Source organism: Haliotis rubra, unplaced genomic scaffold (assembly GCF_003918875.1).
Source record: "Haliotis rubra isolate DU_JTF1 unplaced genomic scaffold, ASM391887v1 Scf130, whole genome shotgun sequence".
In the NCBI taxonomy this organism is placed as follows: domain Eukaryota; kingdom Metazoa; phylum Mollusca; class Gastropoda; order Lepetellida; family Haliotidae; genus Haliotis; species Haliotis rubra.
In genome coordinates this window covers 753,533-775,764 of record NW_025765226.1, presented here as the reverse complement: position 1 = coordinate 775,764, position 22,232 = coordinate 753,533, and the positions used below count along the sequence as shown (strand labels likewise).

At 40.1% G+C, this 22,232-nt stretch overlaps 1 protein-coding gene across 2 annotated transcripts in view; it reads right to left on the bottom strand.

The window, feature by feature from the left end:
* Positions 1-5,078: 5,078 nt before the first annotated feature.
* Positions 5,079-22,232, bottom strand: part of LOC124267272 (protein mono-ADP-ribosyltransferase PARP9-like) — a 98,558-nt gene continuing 81,404 nt past the window's right edge. For both annotated transcript variants that reach the window (XM_046702184.1, XM_046702185.1), the window contains exons 3-5: positions 20,920-20,979; positions 5,847-6,354; positions 5,079-5,420 (exon numbers count right to left, since the gene is read on the bottom strand). In XM_046702184.1, the coding sequence (XP_046558140.1) occupies positions 5,194-5,420; positions 5,847-6,354; positions 20,920-20,979 (795 nt within the window). In that variant the 3' untranslated portion in view covers positions 5,079-5,193. The remainder of the gene's footprint in view (positions 5,421-5,846; positions 6,355-20,919; positions 20,980-22,232) is intronic.

Sequence of the window (22,232 nt, the reverse complement as noted above, 5' to 3'; positions counted from 1 at the left end):
TGTTTTGTTAAACAATCATTATTTCCCTCAGAATCCCTATCCCCCACAATTTACATCAATGACCTCTGCAGCCGCAGAACAAATGACTCAGTGTTCATTTAATTAGAACATGGTTACACTGATGATATTAAGAGTTACATTTTCTGGTTAATGGACAAAGGTATTGTTTGTAAAAGTTCAGTTTCCTTAGTAATGCAGAAATACCACAGCAGACAAAGTACTACCAACAAGCTTGGTGATGATACTGTTGCTTCCCTCAAATCTTGCTACTATTAGTGGGACAAACAGTGAGTGAGTTTAGTTTTACGCCGCACTCAGCAATATCCCAGCTATATGGCGGCGGTCTGTAAATAATCGAGTCTGGATCTGAAAATCCAGTGATCAACATCATGAGCATCGATCTGCGCAATTGGGAACCGATGACAGCGAAACTGACCACCCGATCCCGTTAGTCGCCTTTACGACAAGCTTAGTCGCCTTTTATGGCAAGCACATGGGTTGCTGAAGACCTATTCTACCCCGGATCTTCACGGGTCCATACATCTGAGAATCCTATCTTGGACAATGTTTCTCTAATATCAGAAGTCCAGTTTCTTTTCCTACGTTATCGAGTGATTTAAGCATTCGGTAACACTGGTGTGCGTGGCGATCGGTTGTCATTCGTAGAACTTTTATCCAGTACTTGATGGCCTTTACCTCTGTTCTATTGTTCCCTAATGAACAGTTGAAAATAGCTCGGCCCATATGGGCCACTCCCCACCTCTGCGCCAGCGACCCATGTGACAGCTAGCCGCTTGTCACTCTCTACATTTTCGAGGCCAAAGCTATTTTGGACATGCGCCAAATAGTGAAGAAGTGGGGACGGTTGGGACGGCCCTTAGACTTTGAGTCAGGATAAGAATAAAATATCAATTTTATAAAAAAAATAATACATATTTGTCCTTATCCTGACTCATACGTTATTGCTTTAATCCAACTGATAGGTGGCGGGTCAGCCATCTCTTTTTGGATTACAATAAACTGTTCAATCAACCCCGTCAGAACTCAGATACTGCGGCCAAAACTTGGGACCACCTTTTTTAAAGAAAAAGACGTAAATCATTAGACTCTGTGGATTCTTAAACTCGCAAGGAATTAGATTCCCACTTATCTTGGGTCGATCCATATGTTCAGAATAGCAATGTCTGTGAGATAGTGGCTTGTAAATACAGTGTCCGATCTCGAGAAACATCCTTCCATAATTTATGAGATGGAGCAGTTGCCATGTGGAGCTAAAGTGGATGCCACAGCTCTGACTTCGTGAGGATTGGAGGCTGTAGGTGGATCCAGTCCTGCTGCTTTAATTATAGGTTCTCAAATTCACTGCTCTCAGCCAGAAGGAGATGGTCGTTCAGGAGACTTTGTAACGGGTGATATTGGGATGAAAAGTCTCCTAAACTTCTACTCCAAGCAGTTCTTTTCAGGTAAATTTTCAATGCTCTGACTGGACACAAGGACATGTCTTGGGTATCTTCCACTGGGATGTGGAATTGTCGTAATACGTTCCATGTGTGAAACTAGCATTCTGGGGTGCGCATGAGCTTGCCTTATGTGAGGATGAATGAAAGGTTGGGCCAGTTTGGAAGTCTTAGATTTGGTTCTCTGAGAAGTCTGATGAGGTCTGGAAACCACGTTCTCGATGGCCAGTAGGGCGCTACCAAAATCAGTCATAGGATCTTCATCTGGACGATCTTCTGTTTGACTTTTGGTAGAAGTACAGGTGGTGGGAATGCATAGGCGTGGAGACCTTCCCATGATCTAGCTAAGGCGTCTAGGGTCCAGGCTAGTGGATCTGGGACCGGTGAGACGAAGATCTTTATCTGATTGAATCTTGTCACAAATAGGTCTATGAGCGGGCAACCCTGTTCTCGCATCAGTAGTTGAAAAGCCTCTGGATGTAACATCCATTCTCTTGGGGATGGTTTGATTGGTCTGGGCAACACGTCTGCTAGAATATTGACGGCTCCTGGAATATGCCTGGCCTTTATTCCCAAGTTGAGACTGTCTGTGAGGTCGTAGAGGCGAAAAGTTCTAGCAGGGTGTCAATCTTGTTGTGCCTTGCAGGTTTATGTAGAAAGTTACTGCTGTGATGTATTTGTGTATTATCAGGAATTGATTTCTGAAGAGGTGAGACCAATCAGTTATGGCTCTTATTTATTATCTTGGATACAATATGTATGAGCGGGTGAAGAATCCCCATAGGCAACGAAATCGGCAACCAATCCACCAATCCAAGCTAATAACTCTTGGTCCTCATTGATAGAAGCACTGATTTCCTCCTGAGATGTATCCTCTACAGCTGAGACACTGAGATTATCTTCCTAAGGCACCTCACAGACTGAAGGCGCATGCGTAGATTGCATAAGAGGTGTGTCAATCTCCATAGAGGATGGTACTTGTTGTTGCTGAATAGCCACCAGTACTTGTTTGCGTGATGTTCGCTAGCGCTAGAAAATCAGGTTGCTGCACAAAGGGTTGGGCCTGCATGAAGACTTGCATCTGCGCGAATGCTTCAATAAAGGGCTGAGGCTGCGTGAAGATTTGAACTCTGCACGAACATCTGAGGTTGCGTGAAGGATTGCGCCTGCGCGCAGGCCGGTTCTGTGACAAATGTGGTGGAGCAAAGGACTGCTGTAGAGCAGGGTTAAGATGACATGGCATTGCTTGCGCGAAGGCTGGCGTCTGCGTCGCAGGTTGTGACTGTGAGAAGGTCTGAGACTGGGGATAGGGCCTGAGCATGTGCGCTGGATGTCTTCTTGGCTGTCTGCGCTGAAAGCATCTGTAGTACCACTACTAAAGGTTTTAAAACCGGAGGAGGCTGAGTGAAGGAGTGATCCTCTGCTTCATGAGCTGCAGTTTTCTGAGGAGCCTGCAAACAGGCTTTGATCTCTTCTAGGGATGCTCGTACTCCCGCTGTGGTCATAGTGGATGACTTCCTGCAGACTTCTTTCTTTAATTTCGCCAACATCTGTAGGGCGGACCCTTCCCCATAGGGAACTCTTTCTATAGATCATCTAGGCTGCGTAAACGTCTCTGGGTTGGCAATGTCACACTGAGAATCCCGCAAGGGAAAACTCGATAAGTGACTGAAAGGAATCTAGATTAGTATTCAGAGAAAATAATGTCCTCAGGAGACTCTACAGGAACGAACATGTTTTAAAACGTAAACACCACTCTGACAAAGTCAGAAATTACTAAATAAATAGCCACTTTAACACATGTAGCCCCTGGTTATAATCCAAAAGGGATATAGGATGAATATTCAAGCGAACAAAAATTACATAGGGCTGAAATAACAGAGTGGTAGCGTGTATAAGGACGCGAGCAAAACCATCCAACCGTCCGGGAGGGCGAAATGGAGAGAGTGACAAGTTACTTATTCCCTGTTTAAAGAAGCATATGTGCGTTATATCAATATCAACAAAAGTAAGAACAGCCTTATCACAGTTTTGTTCCGTTTATTATGATTTAAGTTGTAATAAGGGAAAATTTCATAAGAAATCTACTGTGTGCAGATACTGGCCTTCAGTTCTGAATAAAGATTGATTGACTGATTGACTGACAAGTTGCTGGCAGTTACATGGGTTGCTGGCACAGAGGCAGGGAGTGGCCCAAGTGAGGTGAGCTATTTTTGACTGTTCATTAGGGAACAATAGGACAGTGGTTTCCACTGTACCTCGGAGGAAAAGGGAGATAAGCAATAACGTACGAGTCAGGATAATGAAACATAATCTTATTTGCAATTGTTAAACCGTATTTACAAATAAACATGTGGAAATATAAGCCAGGTGAGCAGTTGGTAATAATTACATTAGAATAAATTTTCAACAAATCATCATCATCATCCTTATAATTGTTTTATAACAGGTTAAAATATTTTAAAAGCAGAAACGCGCAAGTTCTTAAGTAAGATTTATGACTGTTGGAATTAAACAAAAGTAGAGTTATCGTTCCTGTTTGAAGTGATGGTGGCGCAGGTACTTGTGCCACTGTCATTGGATCCAGAACAATATGTTCTCGATAACAGCTCAGCTGTTTTCACAGCAGAAGCAACCGCCATATTAACAGCTCTTAAGTATATTGATAAACACCCTAAATATAAACAATCTATAATCTTTTCAGACTTTTCGTGCCTTCAGGCTATTAAAAATCTCTTGTAAACATCCACTATTAACCAAAATCATTGAATTATATAATGCTTTGCTACTGGCAAATACAACATCATCCTCCAGTTGGCCGATTCTGCTGATAAGGCAGCACTCAACAAATCTGTGACACCACTTCTCATCCCATACTGAGATAACAACAGAGTAATTAGATCTTACATCCATGATCTAATGCAAAAAGTGGGACACCCAAGTATGGATCAATAAATTTCATCAAATAAAACCATCTATCGGTTACACCTACTTGAACTGTCAGTCCTCATTTGAAGAGGTCATTATGTGATGATTGGCCATGCAAGATATAATCATGAATATTGATTGTAAGGTGAGGATCCTTCGTTTTGCAACCCTTGTGATGAAAGAATCATGGTCAAGCATGTCCTGCTTAACTGTATTAATTTTCCATCACAAGGGATAAATATTTCAATGCCAAAACAGTTAAGAAATTGACCTACTTGATATAGCTTGATTTTGTTTTGCAATTAGTACATGGTTTTAATTTGACTAAATAACTTTGATTTTTTTATACATGTTATTTTAATGTTTTGGCTAAATTGGAATACAAGCACCAACGGCAGAGGGAAATGGTGTGAATCCAGCTAGGGTCCATGTTAGTAGGAAAAGGACTGTCCCCATGGTCCCTAGTGTGGTGATCTTCCTTCACTTGCTGGCAATCTATAGGCCGTTTTTCATATTGTATTGTTATTGTTAACGATATCATTTTATAATAACATGCTAGTTTTACCTTACTATCTGTCTTGTAGTTTATTGTCCATCGCCAACAGGTTTTTATCTTCATAATGTATTTATTTTTAATTTATAAAATGTTCTTTGGTTGAAATATTGGCGATGTGACGATAAATATTAACTCACTCACTCACTCTTGTTTGAAGTAGTTCTGATGTCCACAGGCCAATATGAAATCCCTCCAGAGGGGCACGAGTCGGTATTTGGCTTGTCCCTAAATAAGTCGAGTTAGTCACGAATGTCAGTGTTTCATGTATTGCTTCATAAATCTTTCCTCATCAGGTCTTGGTGTGATCGTTGAAAGCTTGGATTGAGAGAATGTTGTGGCTATCATATGAACTATGCTTTCACTCTTATCAACAAAGTGAACTTCTGTCAAGCATCTCTTGCTGCCCGTCCACATACCAAATAGTTTTGTTGCTCTCACATATGCATTACAGCACCTTTGCTTTGGTACACAAAATATACCTACAAGAAAAGAAAAACCATGTAGTAATGTGACCTGGTGGTCAAATCATCTAACAGGAACACTGTATACACAGCAATATATGCAGTAACGTTATCATTTTCTTTCAACAGTATAAAACAGAATATGTTTACATTATGGTATGGTGTGCTTAAAGCAAGAGTTCTTTCTGTATAAATTAGTAAGTCCTCCATTCATCAGTTGCTCAAATGGACCAAATATTGATCAAGATATTAGTTAATATGGTTTCATAATGGTTGTAGCAATATTCCAGCAATATCTTAATGGGGACACACCAGTATTACCAATGCTTGGACAACTAGGTAATATCCTACCATCCCCATCCTACATATTCTTGAACATATATAAAAATGTTCATGTGACATGTCAATAGTTCCACCATCCTCATCAACACCAATTGGACTGACCTGAACTTATTGCTGGTATTGCCACTATGGCAGCTCCTGCATTAGTAGCTTCAATAAGGCATCGCAGGATGGTCTTGCACAGGTCATCTTCACACTTCATCTTGTCATAATCCTTATAGTCATTCCAGGCTGGTCCAACTGCATGGAGTACCATCCTACAAGGCATTCTGCCTGCTGTTGTTCTTACCACACCAGATACAGGGATGGGGCCATTGTTGTGAACATACCGTCTTCCTTCATCATCTAAAGCATCCCCAGCAGCATCATGTATAGCTCTGGAAACTCCACTTCCATGACCCAGATGTCTGTTTGCAGCATTGACAATTGCATCAATCTTCAGTGTTGTTATGTCTGCTGAGTAAACAAGGACGCTGACAGAACCGACTTTGAATACCTGATTAACTGGTTGATCTATCCTTCGCTCGGGTGTAGATGAGTGTTCAAGATGATTCCCAGCGAAGAAGTGTTTGAGCGTATCAGCTAAAGAATGGGTAGTATTCCTTGATAACTGTAAAGGAATGAAACAGTAAGGACTTAGTAATTACAGACTTTGTATCCATAAAGTATCAACTATAAAAAATGACCACAATTCTAACAAAACTATTTGTCAGATGATGACAAATCCTTCCTGGCTCAAACAAATTTGTTTGATTTATATTCTTACGGCACTTACAATAGAGAAATGTTCCAATTTGATTAGCACAAACCCTACCAAATCTCATTCTTATTAATCAGACAATATCAGAAAAAGGTATTCAAGAGCATGATAAACGTTCAGAGTCAAGGTTTCCAGGGATCAAGGGTCCCTGTAGTCCATCATAAGAAAGAACCACGTCTTTGAAGAGCATTCAATCCATAAAATGCAAAACTCTGGTAAATGAGGCACAAATTTCATTGGCCAATGTGAAGCTTTTCATTGGTGGACAGTTTGTGTTTGAACTTGTTTCGCTATTTTCTATCATATGAAGAGGAACAGGATGAAAAATACTACTTTTACTGATAAAGATGAATGTCGACCTGGAAGTTTCTTCTGGATAAGAATATAACAGTTGTCAAACCAATATAGTTTTGTTGTCTTTTGAGAATATCAAAGAACTACAGGGCACGGGCTTAAACATTGTTTGAAAGAAATGATCATATAAATATCATGGTTTCTTCAATTCATAATTTCACTAGAGCCTCTTCAACCTTTAACACACAACAGATGTTTATACAAAAAATAAGGTAGAAGTGTCTCAAAGCTATTTCTTCATATGCCAGTTGAGGGACAGAACATGTTGGCTCTATATCATAATCCTTTAGAGACCGTTAATTGTAATCGTAGAAAAAAACCCCACATCGACTATCAGTATTCATGAAAACAAACTGATACTATAAAGTATCACTGTCTATATACTAGTATACTAGACTGTGATTGTCATGGATTCTATTAAGTTAAAGTAAATTATAATTCAGAGTTTTGGCAAAATCATCTGTGATCCAATTTGACAGACTGCATCAACTCACCATTATTTACAACAGATTTACAAATAGATTGGTTCTGTTATTGAGATGATTATTACCTTTCAGGGAATTGATAATCCATCCTAACAAGCTATACTTTGACTCATTAAAATGTCAACATCGAAAGATAGTTATCATTGTGAAAAGGCCTAGGAACACCAACTCTATCATTGCTGTAAATTCCGTATTTGACTGCAATAACACAAATTCAAATTATCCTAAATACAAAGTCTTATTTTTAATAAATATCCTCCCCACACCAATTCTATTATCTTAGAGCTGTTCTGTGCACAGAAAGGCAAACCTCACTCCTTTCATTCCAACATCCATCAACAAGAGATCGTTGATTAGGAAGGGGAACTGTTGATGTAATCAAGGTGGCACTTATGAATCTTGTTCCTCTATTACACCATTTCCCAAAAAGAAGGCGGGTTCTACTTTGATGCTCTCCCTGTATAGTTGACAGTAATCTAATTTACTGCTTCAGATCCTCAGGAGATGACTTTCAAGCATTCACCTAAAGAGGACTTGAAAATCGGGCAGTGAGTGAGATAATCAGACAATATGTGACACCCCATTTATTATATCATTGTGTTGATACCTCAATAATAACATCCTTATGTGGCTGTTATTCTCATAAAGATTGTCTTTAACTAGACTTCAGGCATCATTTCACTGAAAATTTATTATTGTGATATCACTTCTGGTCTTTTTCTACAAATATCATACATCACTTCCCGTCCTTTGTCATAATATTTTCTCTTTTCACAAACATCTTCTGTTCCTTTATTGTTATATATGGTGTCCCTTCAATGTCCTTCTCTACCAATCTGACATCATTTCCCGTTAATGTAACAATTTTCTTCCTTTGATGAGCAATTCCCAATCTTGTATGCCTTATAATTAAACTTTTAATGTGATCACACCACAATATCAATCTCTTAATGATCAATATGTTTCACTAAAAGCTAATGATTAAAGCTGTACCACGATCTATAGGTGGTTGTGGAAACCCTCACAGCTGCACCTGACTCCCACATCCTGACTTTGTACCAAATGGGGAAAAACCCACTTTGACCTGACAATGGCCTGAGCTGTGTCCATGAGAACACGCCTTGTTATCTGGTTATAAGTCACAGTAAAAGTAGGTAAAGAGTGAGGTGGGTGAGTGAGTGAGTTCAGTTTCACGCCGCACTCAGCAATATTCCAGCTACATGGTGGCGGTCTGTAAGTAATAGAGTCTGGACCATACAATCCAGTGACAGCGTGAGCATCAATCTAGGCAATTGGGATACGATGACAAGTGTGAACCAAGTCAGCGAGTGTGACCACCTGATCCCGTTAGTCACCTCTTACAAGCATGGGTTACTGAAGACCAATTCTAATCCTGATCTGCACAGGTCAGTACTTTTAGATGTTGTGGGAACCATTCTGACATCCTGTAATTACTTGTTATAATTATAAAGACTGTGATGCGAAGTTGTAGTCAGGACCCCAATGCCATGGGCGTGGCATCAGCCTGAAATAGGCCTGTTAGTTACTTGATACTAGTGTGGACTTAAACTGATGACACTTTAGTGAGTTTTCTGGAACGTTTTACAAGATAGGTAAGTACAACATATGTTATATTTGGGATTACACTTTCTTGTGACACTACAGATTCTAGTGTTTTTGGTTGGGTTGAGTCCATACAGGATTCGAACTCACACCCTCAGAGTCGGGCACCTAATCGCCAGTAAACAAAGTCAGCCATTTAACCCACTCAGCTACCATGGCTTCCACAAAATTGGAAGTCAGAGAAAACTGGTGGTCTTGACCACGGAATTTGTGTACCCCTCTGAAAAGTGTAAATTGGCACGGCTCCCAAGTCTAGAATGACAGAGCATGCACGGGACATGATAAATGCTCAAGATGATCTGTCATAGATCTAAGTGCTGATAAAGTGAAATACCTGTGACGTACAGGACCAGTAATCATGGACTGGTTCCCAACCACAACACAGAGAAAAAGTGGCTTCCTGATATTTATAGTCAGTAGGACCTGAGTACACCAATGTGTGCAGTTCAGAGATCCACTTGTTATTATCAAAAAGCTTTTGTGATTCTTGGATTAAAGTGGCCTTTATTTAAAAGGTTCAAGTTCACCTAGGTGTGTAGATCGATAGTTTACTGATAAACTGGATTCAGGTATAGTGAACATCTTTCAAGAGGAAAGAATGCATAAATCTGTTTAGTATTTGGTGGTTACAAATGGCTAATCAATCTTTCTGAAAAACAAAAGAGGGACAGATTGATAAAACTATGTTCAAGTTCAGTTTGTGTATAATAATAATAATGTTAATTTAAGGCATTAATGCAAGTGTGCCTGGGCAAAAGTCTCTCCCTAAACACACCCTGCAGAGCATGTCCAGAAGCAAACCCACAAACATTCACAAGAGCAATTTCTCTCCGTGCCATGTCGGTATTTTATTTGCATGGGTTACAATGGTTTAATCATTCCACTGCCACTATGTTACAAAAAACTATTACAGATTGTCAGAGATGGCAAATTATTGGTATGCATAACTTCAGTATGTCTTTTACAGCAATTGGTCGGCATTGAATATCCCCTCAAAGTTGTCATTCGATCATCAACAACAAGCACGTTTGGCGTGTTGGTTACCATGGCAACTCTGGAATCTGAGATCTTGGTGAAGAATACATAGGTCTGATAAAAGCGCCTTACTTCTTCATGTAACAGATGGATGCTACAGAGTTTGAAAGCAGTGAAATAAAGCATTTGCTGTTTCAGTGACAGATTTTTATTCAGAATAATACAGTTGTAATAGGCGCCTCCGCTGAGCGAGGTCACCCAGTGACAGTAAAGGTTCATATATGTCATGGTTCGATGTTGTTATTTAACGCTCTCCGTTGTGGACTTTTGCGTTGTGTATTTTTAATTAGATGTTAATCTGGGTACCCTGGAGAGCGGAACCTTTCATGGACCTTATTTCAGGTTCTATGGTTTGTTCAAGTCATTGTAAAGATTCTTCCCAAAATAAGAACAAAGTTCAGATTTTGCCAAATAAATACAGTTTATTAATTAATAAAAACAAACTAAGCCAAACTTAACAAAATAAATAGAAGCCAGCATCACACACTCTCACAACTAGCAGTCTATAAGACCCAAAGAAAAAGAAAGTCCTAACTAATTTATTCCCCTACATACAAAGCCTACTCTAATCCTATCGTTTCCCCAACCCACTAAATGTTCTCCTACTCTACATGCAAAATAATACTATATAAAACCTAGGGAAAAGGAGGAAGACCTCCCGACTTACTGTTCGGTCAGGATGTCCTGAAGCAAGCGACTTCTCTGAGCGTTACAGGCCCTAAATACTCCAGCGCTAACCTTTGACCCGGGAAAAGTAGCCTAACTCCCATTGGCCCGCAATGGAGTCAGCCGACCAATCACGACAGCTCTACCATACCGCACTCGGAATGCAAACAGAATACACACCCGGGCCACGGCAATCCGAACACGGCATGGCAGCGCATGCCGTGACTGTCATCTGTCCGGGAAAGGAATAATTCCAACGGAATTTTACAGCCAAACGAAGGTAAAAGTGGAATTTTATTAACTACAAGCAACCTCTGAGAAATCCCTTACTCCCGGAAACTGCTACGTAAAACTTCCCACTAAATATATATATATTCCAACCCCAATAATGTGAAAAAGAAAATAACTTCTATTCCCAACAAAACCCATTTTCCTACATTCCTCCCCCTTAAGAGTAAAATTCCCAATTTTATTCCCATATTTTCTTTCACACACACATTCACACCTACAATAAATTACAACAAACAAAATGTGACAAATACAATAGAAATAATGCGACATTTACAATATAAATTTAATCACTGCCCAGTGCAGCCATAGCCTCCAGCTCTTCTTCCTCTCTCTTCCTCCCTGGACCTTCTTCGGGAAGGGAGGCGATGACGCCCTCGTGGCTTCCTCCTTCCGAAGCCGTAGCCTCCGTGGAGAGAGACTCTTCTCAAATGCGGCTTCGGGAGTCTTGGCAGGACATAAGGGCCAGGGTCAAAAAGAACTGTCTGTTGGCGACCTCTAGCTTAGTGATGGTGACATCTCCTGAATTACTGTGTGATCTAGCGTGCCATCGTGCCGAAGAAAGTTTAGCAAATTCACGGGAACATCGGGAGCATCGATGACATGTAATTTTAGGCTTATGCTTTCTAAGCCAGTGGTCCACGAACTTTGCCATATTTATGAAAGACATGTACCCCACATCTGGGGACTGGACAAGGCATTCCGCTGCAGGCCAAATCGGTCTCTCACCATCTAGGAAGTCTTGTACCTCCTCTTCAGAGACCATAATTTCGAGCGTTTCCATCGCTGAAAGCGAGAAAAGGAAGGATACTTCCCAATAAGCAGATTAACAAGCAAAAACGAAGCAAAGCAAAGAAACAAGCATCAACAACTAAACAACTCAAACACGTTTTAAGAATTTATTTGGCAAAACCAAAACAACATACTGTAACCGCTATATATATATGTCTTGCATATACATCTGTATACCCTGAAGGGTTCTCCTCCTTTCCCCATAGTACAAAACCTAGCTTGGTGAATACACAACCTTCGGCTTTACTGCCCTGCCTACCTCTGAAAGGTACGTACTGGTGATTTCATTTCAGATGCCTTGTCAAGAGTGATTGCACCCTCATCAGACCCTCCTCCTCATCCCTGGAAAACGACACAACTGGATTTGTGTCGTCCAGTGTCTTAGACAGAGATAACTCTGTATCCCTTAGCCAGTTCAAAGGAGCAGGTTGACCTTCAAAGGCTTCAAATGATCAACGTGGACGTTTGATACAGGTGAATTTTGTCTCTTCTGTATTCCATACGTTACTTCAGAGATTTTCCTGATAACCAGGTATGGACTCATCCCAACCAAGACCTACCTTTCGATTGGCCTTGGGAGGATACCATCTCAAACAAAATCTCCAATTTGAAATGATCGAACTTTCAATCCATGGTCATAATTTCGCTTCTGTGTTGCAGCAGCAACACCCAACTAATCAGAAGCAAATTGAAAAATCTTCTGAAAAACATCCTGTAACCATTGAACATATGCAACAGGACACAGTGGATACTGAACACCTGGAGGATGACCCACCATCACGTCAAGAGGCAGCTGAATTTCCCTACCTAACATCATCAGGTTAGAAGTACAATTGGTGCTCTTGTGTTCACTAGCCCTATAAGCCATAAGGAGATATGGTAAGTGGTCGTCCCAGTCTAATGGTTCCTGATGGACATAAATTGAAAGCATCTGCTTCAAAGTACGGTTGAAACGTTCTACCAATCCATCAGACTGTGGTCGGTAAGGAGTCGTACGGGTTTTTCCACACCTAACAAATCACAGATACCTGCAAAACAAGTGTGACTCAAATTCCCACCTTGATCGGTATGAATCTGTTCTGGACAACCAAATCTACACAATACCTCGGTGACTAGCTTATCTGCAACAGTAAGGGCTGTATGATCTCTAATAGCAAATGCCTCTTTCCATTTAGTGAAATAGTCCCCTACAACCATGATGTATCTATTACCATTCCGGGTAACTGAGTAAAGGACCCACAATATCAATTGCCAAACATTGCCATGGATGTCGGACCTGAGACTGCCTCAACTTGGACTTGCCTTTACCTGGAGGCCAGGCTCTTTGCAGCGAGCACAGAACAAACATGACTTACACCACAACACAATGTCTTTTGACATATTTGGCCAATAAAAATCTTGACTTGATAGCAGATAATGTTTTGTCTCGACCAAAATGACCAGCACATCGTTTCACGTAACTGTTCAAAAATACTATTTCGAACAAGTGATGGAGCAATCAGTGTCAACTGTTTATCAAAATATCAGACTCTGATATTCGATACAACAATCCATTTTCCACAACCAAACTATCCCACCTGACCCACACCCAGAGTCTTTTGCCTCTGTTGACCACTCAGTAATATCCCCTCCCTAACTGGACACTGCAATCCTTCCCTCATCAGTTTTCAAGACAGGGGCAATACCTGGATCTGCTAATTGACCTTCTAACAGCTCGTCCCTAGTCCAAACCGGTATCCAGTTAGGTGTACTAAAAGTGGGAGACCAACTCCAGAATCAGACAGGATGTTCCCATCGGTTGACACATCTAAACCTGCTGCACTATCGTCATGTAAGAGGTGATACTCTAACTAATTCTGTATTCTGGGCCCAACACCCTGAACAAACTGGCTTAACACTATTCCTCCTGTCACCATTGCAGTCTGACACTGTCTAAGGCCTACACTTCCTTTAACGTATTTCCTAGATGAAACCATCAAAGTATTAAGATGTTTCGTTAGACGATACTGAATCTGGAAGTTATAAGTCCAATGATGCTTAACGGCATCGAGCTTGTGAATTCCTTCTGGATCTTTGAAATTTTCAACTTCGAACAACGGAGCATGATCAGTCCTTAGCGAAACTTTTCCCAAACAAGTAGTGTCGAAAAGATTTCAAAATGTGACAACTGCCAACAACTCCCCTTTTGTGGTACAATAATTCTCTGTGCTGACCCAGAGTTTTACTGGCATAGGCAAGTACTTTTCTTCACCATCCTGAATCTGTGAAAGAACAGCTCCCATACCAAAGTTTTTTACATCAGCATCAGTATCCAAAATAAACTTTATCCCTCATCTTTTGGAAATGCTAAATTACCGGAGAGTCACAAGACACTTTTTTCAACTGGTTGAATGCTTCCTGACATGGCTCTGTCCATACAAAAGGAACACCTTTTCGTGTTAGTCTAACCAAGTGGAAATGCAAATGAGAGAAGGTCTGACACAAAATGCCTGTAATATCCCACCAGACCTAAAAAACTTCTGAACTTTCAGTACGACTTTCCGAATTACATGGCAGGTTCGATAGAGACTTTGATTCTTTACCAGGATTACATCTGGATCCCTTCTTCTGACACAATGTGACCTTAGAAAAGCTAACTTCCTGTTTTGAAAGAGTGTAGCACTTTCTTAGGCTTCAACTTGAGATTTGCATGACGTAACTGTGTGAACCAACCTCAGATTTAGTAGTAAAGCATCACTGAAATCTGACCCAAAACAATAACGTCATCGAAGGTAACACAGGCATTTCTTCCACCTAAGTTTCCAAGAACTTTGTCCATCAACTCTCAAATGTAGTTGGTGCATACGGATTAAACCAAACGGCATGACATTGAAATGGTACAACCCCATATGCGTGGGTAAACGTGCTCTTTGTGCTTATCCCTTGATCCATCTTTACTTGCCAATACTCCACTGAGCTTAAGTCCAGCGATGCTGAACCACTTGAACCTCCCCAGAGTCCTCGAGGAGTCCCATCAATACGAGGTAAAGGATACGCGTCCCTTTGTACCTGACAGAGTTTAACTTTCTCAAGTCCACACACAAAATCTACAACTGCTGTCCTTCTCTTAGTCACCAAGCAAACCTGAGCTGACCACGGACTATCACTTGTGGGCTCTATGACTTCCATGTTTCCAACATTTTGTCTACTCTATCCTCTATCACCTGTTTCCTACTCAAAGGCACTTCTTCTAGCAGGAAGCTTAATGGGAACGCTCCAGGAGGTTCTCATCCTATGAGCTTCCTTACAATGGTTTGTCCTAATCTCCCGTCCTCACCAATAAAATAGTCCTCAAACTCAGAAAATCCAAGTGAGTCAGGAAGCCTGTCTTTGTTCAACCGAAAGGGTTTCTGAACTTTATCAATCAAAAGGCTGCAAGTGAGAAGCCAAGTTCCTGTTTGACTGTTTCAACTTTGACGTTTTGACACTCAACCACCTGTCTAATGAGCACTGATGTTACCTTCGCTAACTAAATGATGAGCTGTTCAATGATACTCCCTGTTACTGAGGTTTAAGAAACTTCGAAACCACAACCTCATCATCGCTGGAATGCTTCAAAACTAAACCCTAGCTACAAAAGACTCCTACTACGCAGCTGGGTTATTTTGATTCTAATCAAACCATGTTCATATGAAAAGGGACCTACCATTTTACGCCTCAATAAATCTTCTGCACCTTCAGGAACAAATAACTTGTCCTGCACAAGAATACGAGAACAGCTGTATGTTTTCTCTGACTTTGCCGAAGCTTGGGCTTACCCCTGTGAACCTACTAAGCACCTTCTTTCTTGATCTTGATTTCACAATCATACGTCTTCAAAGAAATCCATACCAATGATACTACTCAAATGTCCTAGGTCTGCAACCACAAACCTTGCACAACCAGCTCTTGCAACAGTTTACTCAAATGTTGCTGACCATACACATTAACAGGAGTACCACCGGCTGTGAACTTGTCCTATCAACGAACTCAAAGTGGAATCACTGAGACCCAACTTGAAATCCATATGACAGTATTGAAACAGTAGAACATGTATGCCACAAGTACTGGAACACATATTCTGAAGCTCAATATCCGAGAAAAGATTACGAGATTTACCACTAGTACTAGCACGCAATACTACTGGCTCTCGCATATTTGAACACATTTCTCCAACATGTGATGACATCTTCCCCTGCAGTGACAACTTTCAGTCGGCCTAACATTCTGTCTTGACACTGGCTGGAATCTCGGCCTCGATCCCAGCCTGACTTAGTTTCCATTTGGTTTTGCTGCAGCAGGTCCAGGTAAGTCTAACTTTGCTAGATGTGGACATTTATCTCTCATATGTCCAGGATCCCGACAAACATAACACCTAAGTTTCCTGGGCCTCTGCAACGATTTAGCGAATATTTCTAAACGCTGATCTATCAACTTGACAACAGCATCCACAGTCAAACCCTCATTTGACACACTGGTTCGAAACCTAGCAATCCGCTCACACGTTTCGTGTTTCCTGCTTTTTGTCCCTCAACTGCCTCAAACTCTACACCATGAGCAATTGCTTCCTCTAATGTTTGGGGATGCAAACGCAATGTGTTTCTTCATATTGAAATTCAACAACCCTGTCAAAACTGGTCGATGACATGTGGCTCCAAGCGAAACAAAGGTGGCATCTGGATACGCCAAAAGTGCCAATCTCCGCAACTGGTAACCATAGTCAGCCACTGACTCATCCTTGCCCTGTCTAAGGTTCCCTAAACTCAGTCCGAAAAGCTACACCTCTTTCTCTAGGATTGAACCTCTGAGTTAGTACACCTTTAATTGCACTGTAATCACTCAACTGTAATAGCGTAAGGCTACTGAGAAGCTTTTGAGCTGTACCACGTAAACACATAGTTAACTGTTGTGCTTTTTCTCCACTAGACCACCCATTCCATGCAGCAACTTGTTCAAAATGAACAAGAAAATCGGGCCATTCAACTTTTTACCGTCAAAAGTATCCAGTCTAACTTCACGATGGGTAGGTTTCGTGTCACGAATGGTTGCACAAATGAGCTATCCCCATCACTATGATAAACCCTATCACCTGTCCAGTTAGAATCCATCAAAGAAGTATTCGACATCGGACCAGGAACCAACCCTGCTGCTGAAGGTGCCCTCTGATTGTATCTACAGAATTCATTCTGCCTATCAAAAAGTGTCTATCTACAAATGGAACACCAAAAATGTACAGAGCGTCTATCCTGTCTATCGCTTCTACCATAAGTAGACTCCTTGCTGAAAATTCAGCATTGCTTCATTCACAGATGATGGAATACCTATTATCTCACTATTACCGGCTTGTGTACTGACACTTGGGAGTGGATGAGATGAACCAATGTTTTCAACTGAACGACAAACATTAGGTGTAGAGGTTGCAAATCCCACTTGACATAAATCTGACAAGTCAATAAGAGCATGATCCAGATTATCTGGAGGGACTCAACCTGATCATGTGCCCTGGAAAATAAATCATGTGTCTCCCCTGATTCCATTTTGTTTTACTATAGATGCTGCAAAACCAAGAACTTTACAATTCTACTTCTAAACGTACTCTATGAATGTACTTTTGACCTCCAATCAGTTTCAACAGGATATACCTGTATGATGAAACAGACCTTGATTCACATAATAAAACTACAAAATGTAATACTTTTACTTGTTTTGGGGATTTTTATTTTTCTTACTTGTTACTTATTCTGTCAAGAATCAATTAGTTTTCACCCAAAAATGACAAAACAATCCTGGTCTCGGCACCAAATCTGTAATAGGCGCCTCCGCTGAGCGAGGTCACCCAGTGACAGTAAGGTTCATATATGTCATGGTTCGATGTTGTTATTTAACGCTCCTCGTTGTGGACTTTGCGTTGTGTATTTTTAATTAGATGTTAATCTGGTACCTGGAGAGCGGAACCTTTCATGGACCTTATTTCAGGTTCTATGGTTGTTCAAGTCATTGTAAAGATTCTTCCCAAAATAAGAACAAAGTTCAGATTTTGCCAAATAAATACAGTTTATTAATTAATAAAACAAACTAAGCCAAACTTAACAAAATAAATAGAAGCCAGCATCACACACACTCACAACTAGCAGCCTATAAGACCCAAAGAAAAAGAAAGTCCTAACTAATTTATTCCTACATACAAAGCCTACTCTAATCCTATCGTTTCCCCAACCCACTAAATGTTCTCCTACTCTACATGCAAAATAATACTATATAAAACCTAGGGGAAAGGAGGAAGACCTCCTGACTTACTGTTCGGTCAGGATGTCCTGAAGCAAGCGACTTCTCTGAGCGTTACAGGCCCTTAAATACCCTGGGCGCGCTAACCTTTGACTCCGGGAAAAGTAGGCCTAACTCCCATTGGCCCGCAATGGAGTCAGCCGACCAATCACGACAGCTCTACCATACCGCACTCGGAATGCAAAACAGAATACACACCGGGCCACGGCAATCCGAACACGGCATGGCAGCGCATGCCGTGACTGTCATCTGTCCGGGAAAGGAATAATTCCAACGGAATTTTACAGCCAAACGAAGGTAAAAGTGGAATTTTATTAACTACAAGCAGCCTCTGAGAAATCACTTACTCCCGAAACTGCTACGTAAAACTTCCCACTAAATATATATATTCCAACCCCAATAATGTGAAAAGAAAATAACTTCTATTCCCAACAAAACCCATTTTCCTACACAGTGATACAGAATTTGTGGCCTGCCATAAGTCCAGACCTATTACCTGAAACATACCAGAATTTGTGCGCTGACATAGCCATGTTCTACAGGGGATCAGCTACGAAGGAAATTACCTTTTTACTTCCCAGACACGGCTGATTGGGGACTATTATGTAGTGTTGACAGAGAGGAGGATGTTTGTTGAAAATGTGAAAGTTTGGATTTAGTGTAATTGCAATGCAGAATATTTGGCATTGATATAACAGGTAGAGGATTTATTACAGACCATGGTCTCCTAGCAAAGACTCGTCGTGCATTCGTACGTGCCCCTCTCTCTCTCTCTCTCTGTGTGTGTGTGTGTGTGTGCCATTTGCCATTTGCCAAATATATAATGGTTCATTTAATCTGTGACCTCTCTGATCTACACTAAGCGGCAAAAGCGTTACCCTCCTACCTTTAGGCCTAAAAAATGCTTGCGGTTGTGTGTGTGTGTGGTAAATATTCCTGCCGAACCTAACAATAATACTTCCACATAATGATGTAAATTTATTTTCTGACACCTATTAGGAATTTTGCAAAAAACAAAAACCGATATACACTAAGCGGAAAAAGAATCGGAACCATAACCCTCCTGGGCCTTATGAATTACTTCAACACTATCAAAGATATTTTACAAGGTTTTAGTTGAGAAGAAACCTTAACAACCCAGCTTTATGTAAATCACGAAAACATTCTCAAATGCATTCATATTTAGGTGTAATGCATCTTTTCAGAAGAGTTAAATTGTCCTATTTTCGTCCGTGCCGAAATGAACGAATAACAGTGATTTAGGTGTCCAAAAGAAAGGTTGAAATAAAATTCTGCTTTGAGACAAAGATAAACCATTATAGTCAACATTTTTCATCTATTAATACAAGAAACAACTGTTGTAGAGTGTAAAATTGTAAAATAATCACTCCTATGATTTCAGTCTTTTAAAACGTTTTCTGCTGATTTGCATTAGTGAAAACAAGTAAAACGTGTCTTTGATATTTTGACAAAATGTTTAGGAACATCTCAAATTATCTTTGTTAACATTTTTGCTTGCAAAGTTACATTTGTCCATTTTTTGTTTACACATAGTAATATAAATCGCCAAAACACAGCAATATTCAAGCAGTATTTGCATCCATTTCAAATGTAGGATGATTTTATAGGGTATAAAGAGAGACTAGAATGCATGATGTGATTCACAAGTACAAGAAATATGCCACAATTAACAGCTGAAGGAGAGAATGAACCATTGGGAAGGTGCAGATGGGGTCGACATACAATGCTGTTGCCAACGCTCTCAGATGCAGATCACAGTTATAAGACTTATTCAGGGCTTCAGACAGACTGGGGTCACAGCAGACAGACCAAGAAGTGGACGTCCACGCACGCATCACAACGCTAGCTGTAGATAGGTAGCTCTGTCATTAAGGAAGGAGGGTAACGCTTCTGTTGGCGTTTAGTGTATAGTATATATGAGCAGAAGGCAGGCCTGAGACTTGATGACGAATCCAGTATATGTATTATATGCTTCAAATCAGGAACAAACAAAATGTAATAAATATCACAGTACTCATTGAATGTTCATTGCATCCTTCAAGGTTATCAATTACATATAAAATAGCATGTCAGACAGAATTTGTCGACATTCACTGAGTTGTGATTCAGCATTTTCACCAACTTCCAATAAAAGCTTAGATTGGTGGCCCTTGGAAAGTAGAAACGAATTTACAGTTGATTTAACTACATTCACAAATATGAACTTGTGACCAAATAATTCCCCATCATGCCATTGTTTACTGGGGAACTGATGTGTAATAATAACATCCTGAAATTGTGTAAAGTAAACTTGCTTGGTATGTCAAATCTGTAGCTTAAACCCCTAACATACAAAATACAGACTAGGAAGAAAACCCTTATCTTAGCGCCTACTGATAGTGTGGGATGCTGAAGTTTTCATCCTCATTCGATGATTAATTTTGTCTGTTTGGAGTGATATAATATTCAAAGTACCATAATTCACGCTGACACATATAATTGACGATGTTTACCTACCTTACTGACAGTGGCCAGTTTGCATTGGCACGTAATTATATGATGATAAGTATATAATTCAATGAATGAAACAAACGACAAAATGTTTATAATTACATAAGTACTAACAGAATAACATTCTGGACAAACTTTTGTCATTTGTCATTTTCAGTTTGTACAAATGCTCATAGTTTGTTGTAACAAACACATACAATGTACACATGTTTCTATGTTAATTTACATTTGTAATCAGGAACTCTACACTACAACAACAAGACAAGATCACCAAAACTTGAGGGGCAAACATCTAAGAACTCACATCCATATTACATTCAGAACGATTACAAAAATAATAAATGACACATAAACTTACATTTGTAGGAAGAGTTACTGGCTTTAAATGTGGCCAATGATTGTTTTGCCCTAGCTGCATCTGGAACAAAGAAGATGAAATAGTTACAAGGCATAACATGCTGTACAGTAGGTACATTAATAGTGAGTTAAATGTTATAATGATAAAATGTGCCATCATTTGTCATAGTGTGTGCTCGTTAACTGGACGTGAAATGTCGTGTAATGGGGTTAGATTCCTGTGAATATCCTACCTCCATCACACCATTGACATCAGTATTGTATTTTGGCATTCATTACACTATAAAATCTTCATATTTTCAAGAGAAGCCCTCTTTTACAGTCAACTGTCCATAATATATAAGTTGCACAGACGATATTATTCAGCTGCCTAATACTTTAAGTGCAAAGGTTGGTGGAATCTGATTGGTTCCTGTGTCTCCAAGTGTCAACGTTTAAAAATTTGCTGAGCTTTTGTCCAGCACCATGTGGTAGTTTGGTACACATTAATTGATCAACATCTTTAGTACAACATTAGGAGATACATAGTATGTTGATTTGATTTGTTGTTGGCTGCCCCTTTGCAAACAATGTGGGAAACAAGAAGATGTAGTGACGTGATTTACTCTATTTTGTTGATGTTAGATGTCTCGGTGTGAATTTGCTGCTTGGAATAAGGACAGTCAGGCTGTTTGTTCTTTAGGTATTATTAGCTATTAAAGAAACACTCCTAAGGTGATCAGCTCAAACAGAATGAAAACTGTTTATATCCAACTGCTGTTGCATCTTGGGCTCATAGTTCCTACTGCCACATTTTGATGTCAAGGTTTGAAGCACATATATAAATATTTTACAGCTGCACTAAGGAATCTTATGGCCTATGCACGGTGGATCTCTAAAGATGCATGTCAAAAATGACTGTAACAAAACCATTGGTATCTTGGAAATAGGAACGTCAGAATGTTAAGTGGAATTCACAGGAACACAATGTAGAATCTTTGGCATTGATAAAAATACAGTCCCAGTAGTGCATCTGACAGGATATGGGAATTTGCGAGCGCACGCACGCACATGCACAGACAAACACATACACACTTATTGGTTGGGAAACGAGCTCAAACATGTGATGTTTGTTGATGAATCAAGAGTACACACATTGTACACACATTAATGTTAATAATAGCCGTGTCCTGGAAATTTCAATGCTCAACATTAGATAAGATGAGTTAAACCAGCCTGTGGTACTGCCTTTCCTTTACCATCATGATTTTCAAGCAAAACAATGCCAGACCTCATGGCACAATTTATTCAAGAGAGCCGTGTATAAAATAATGT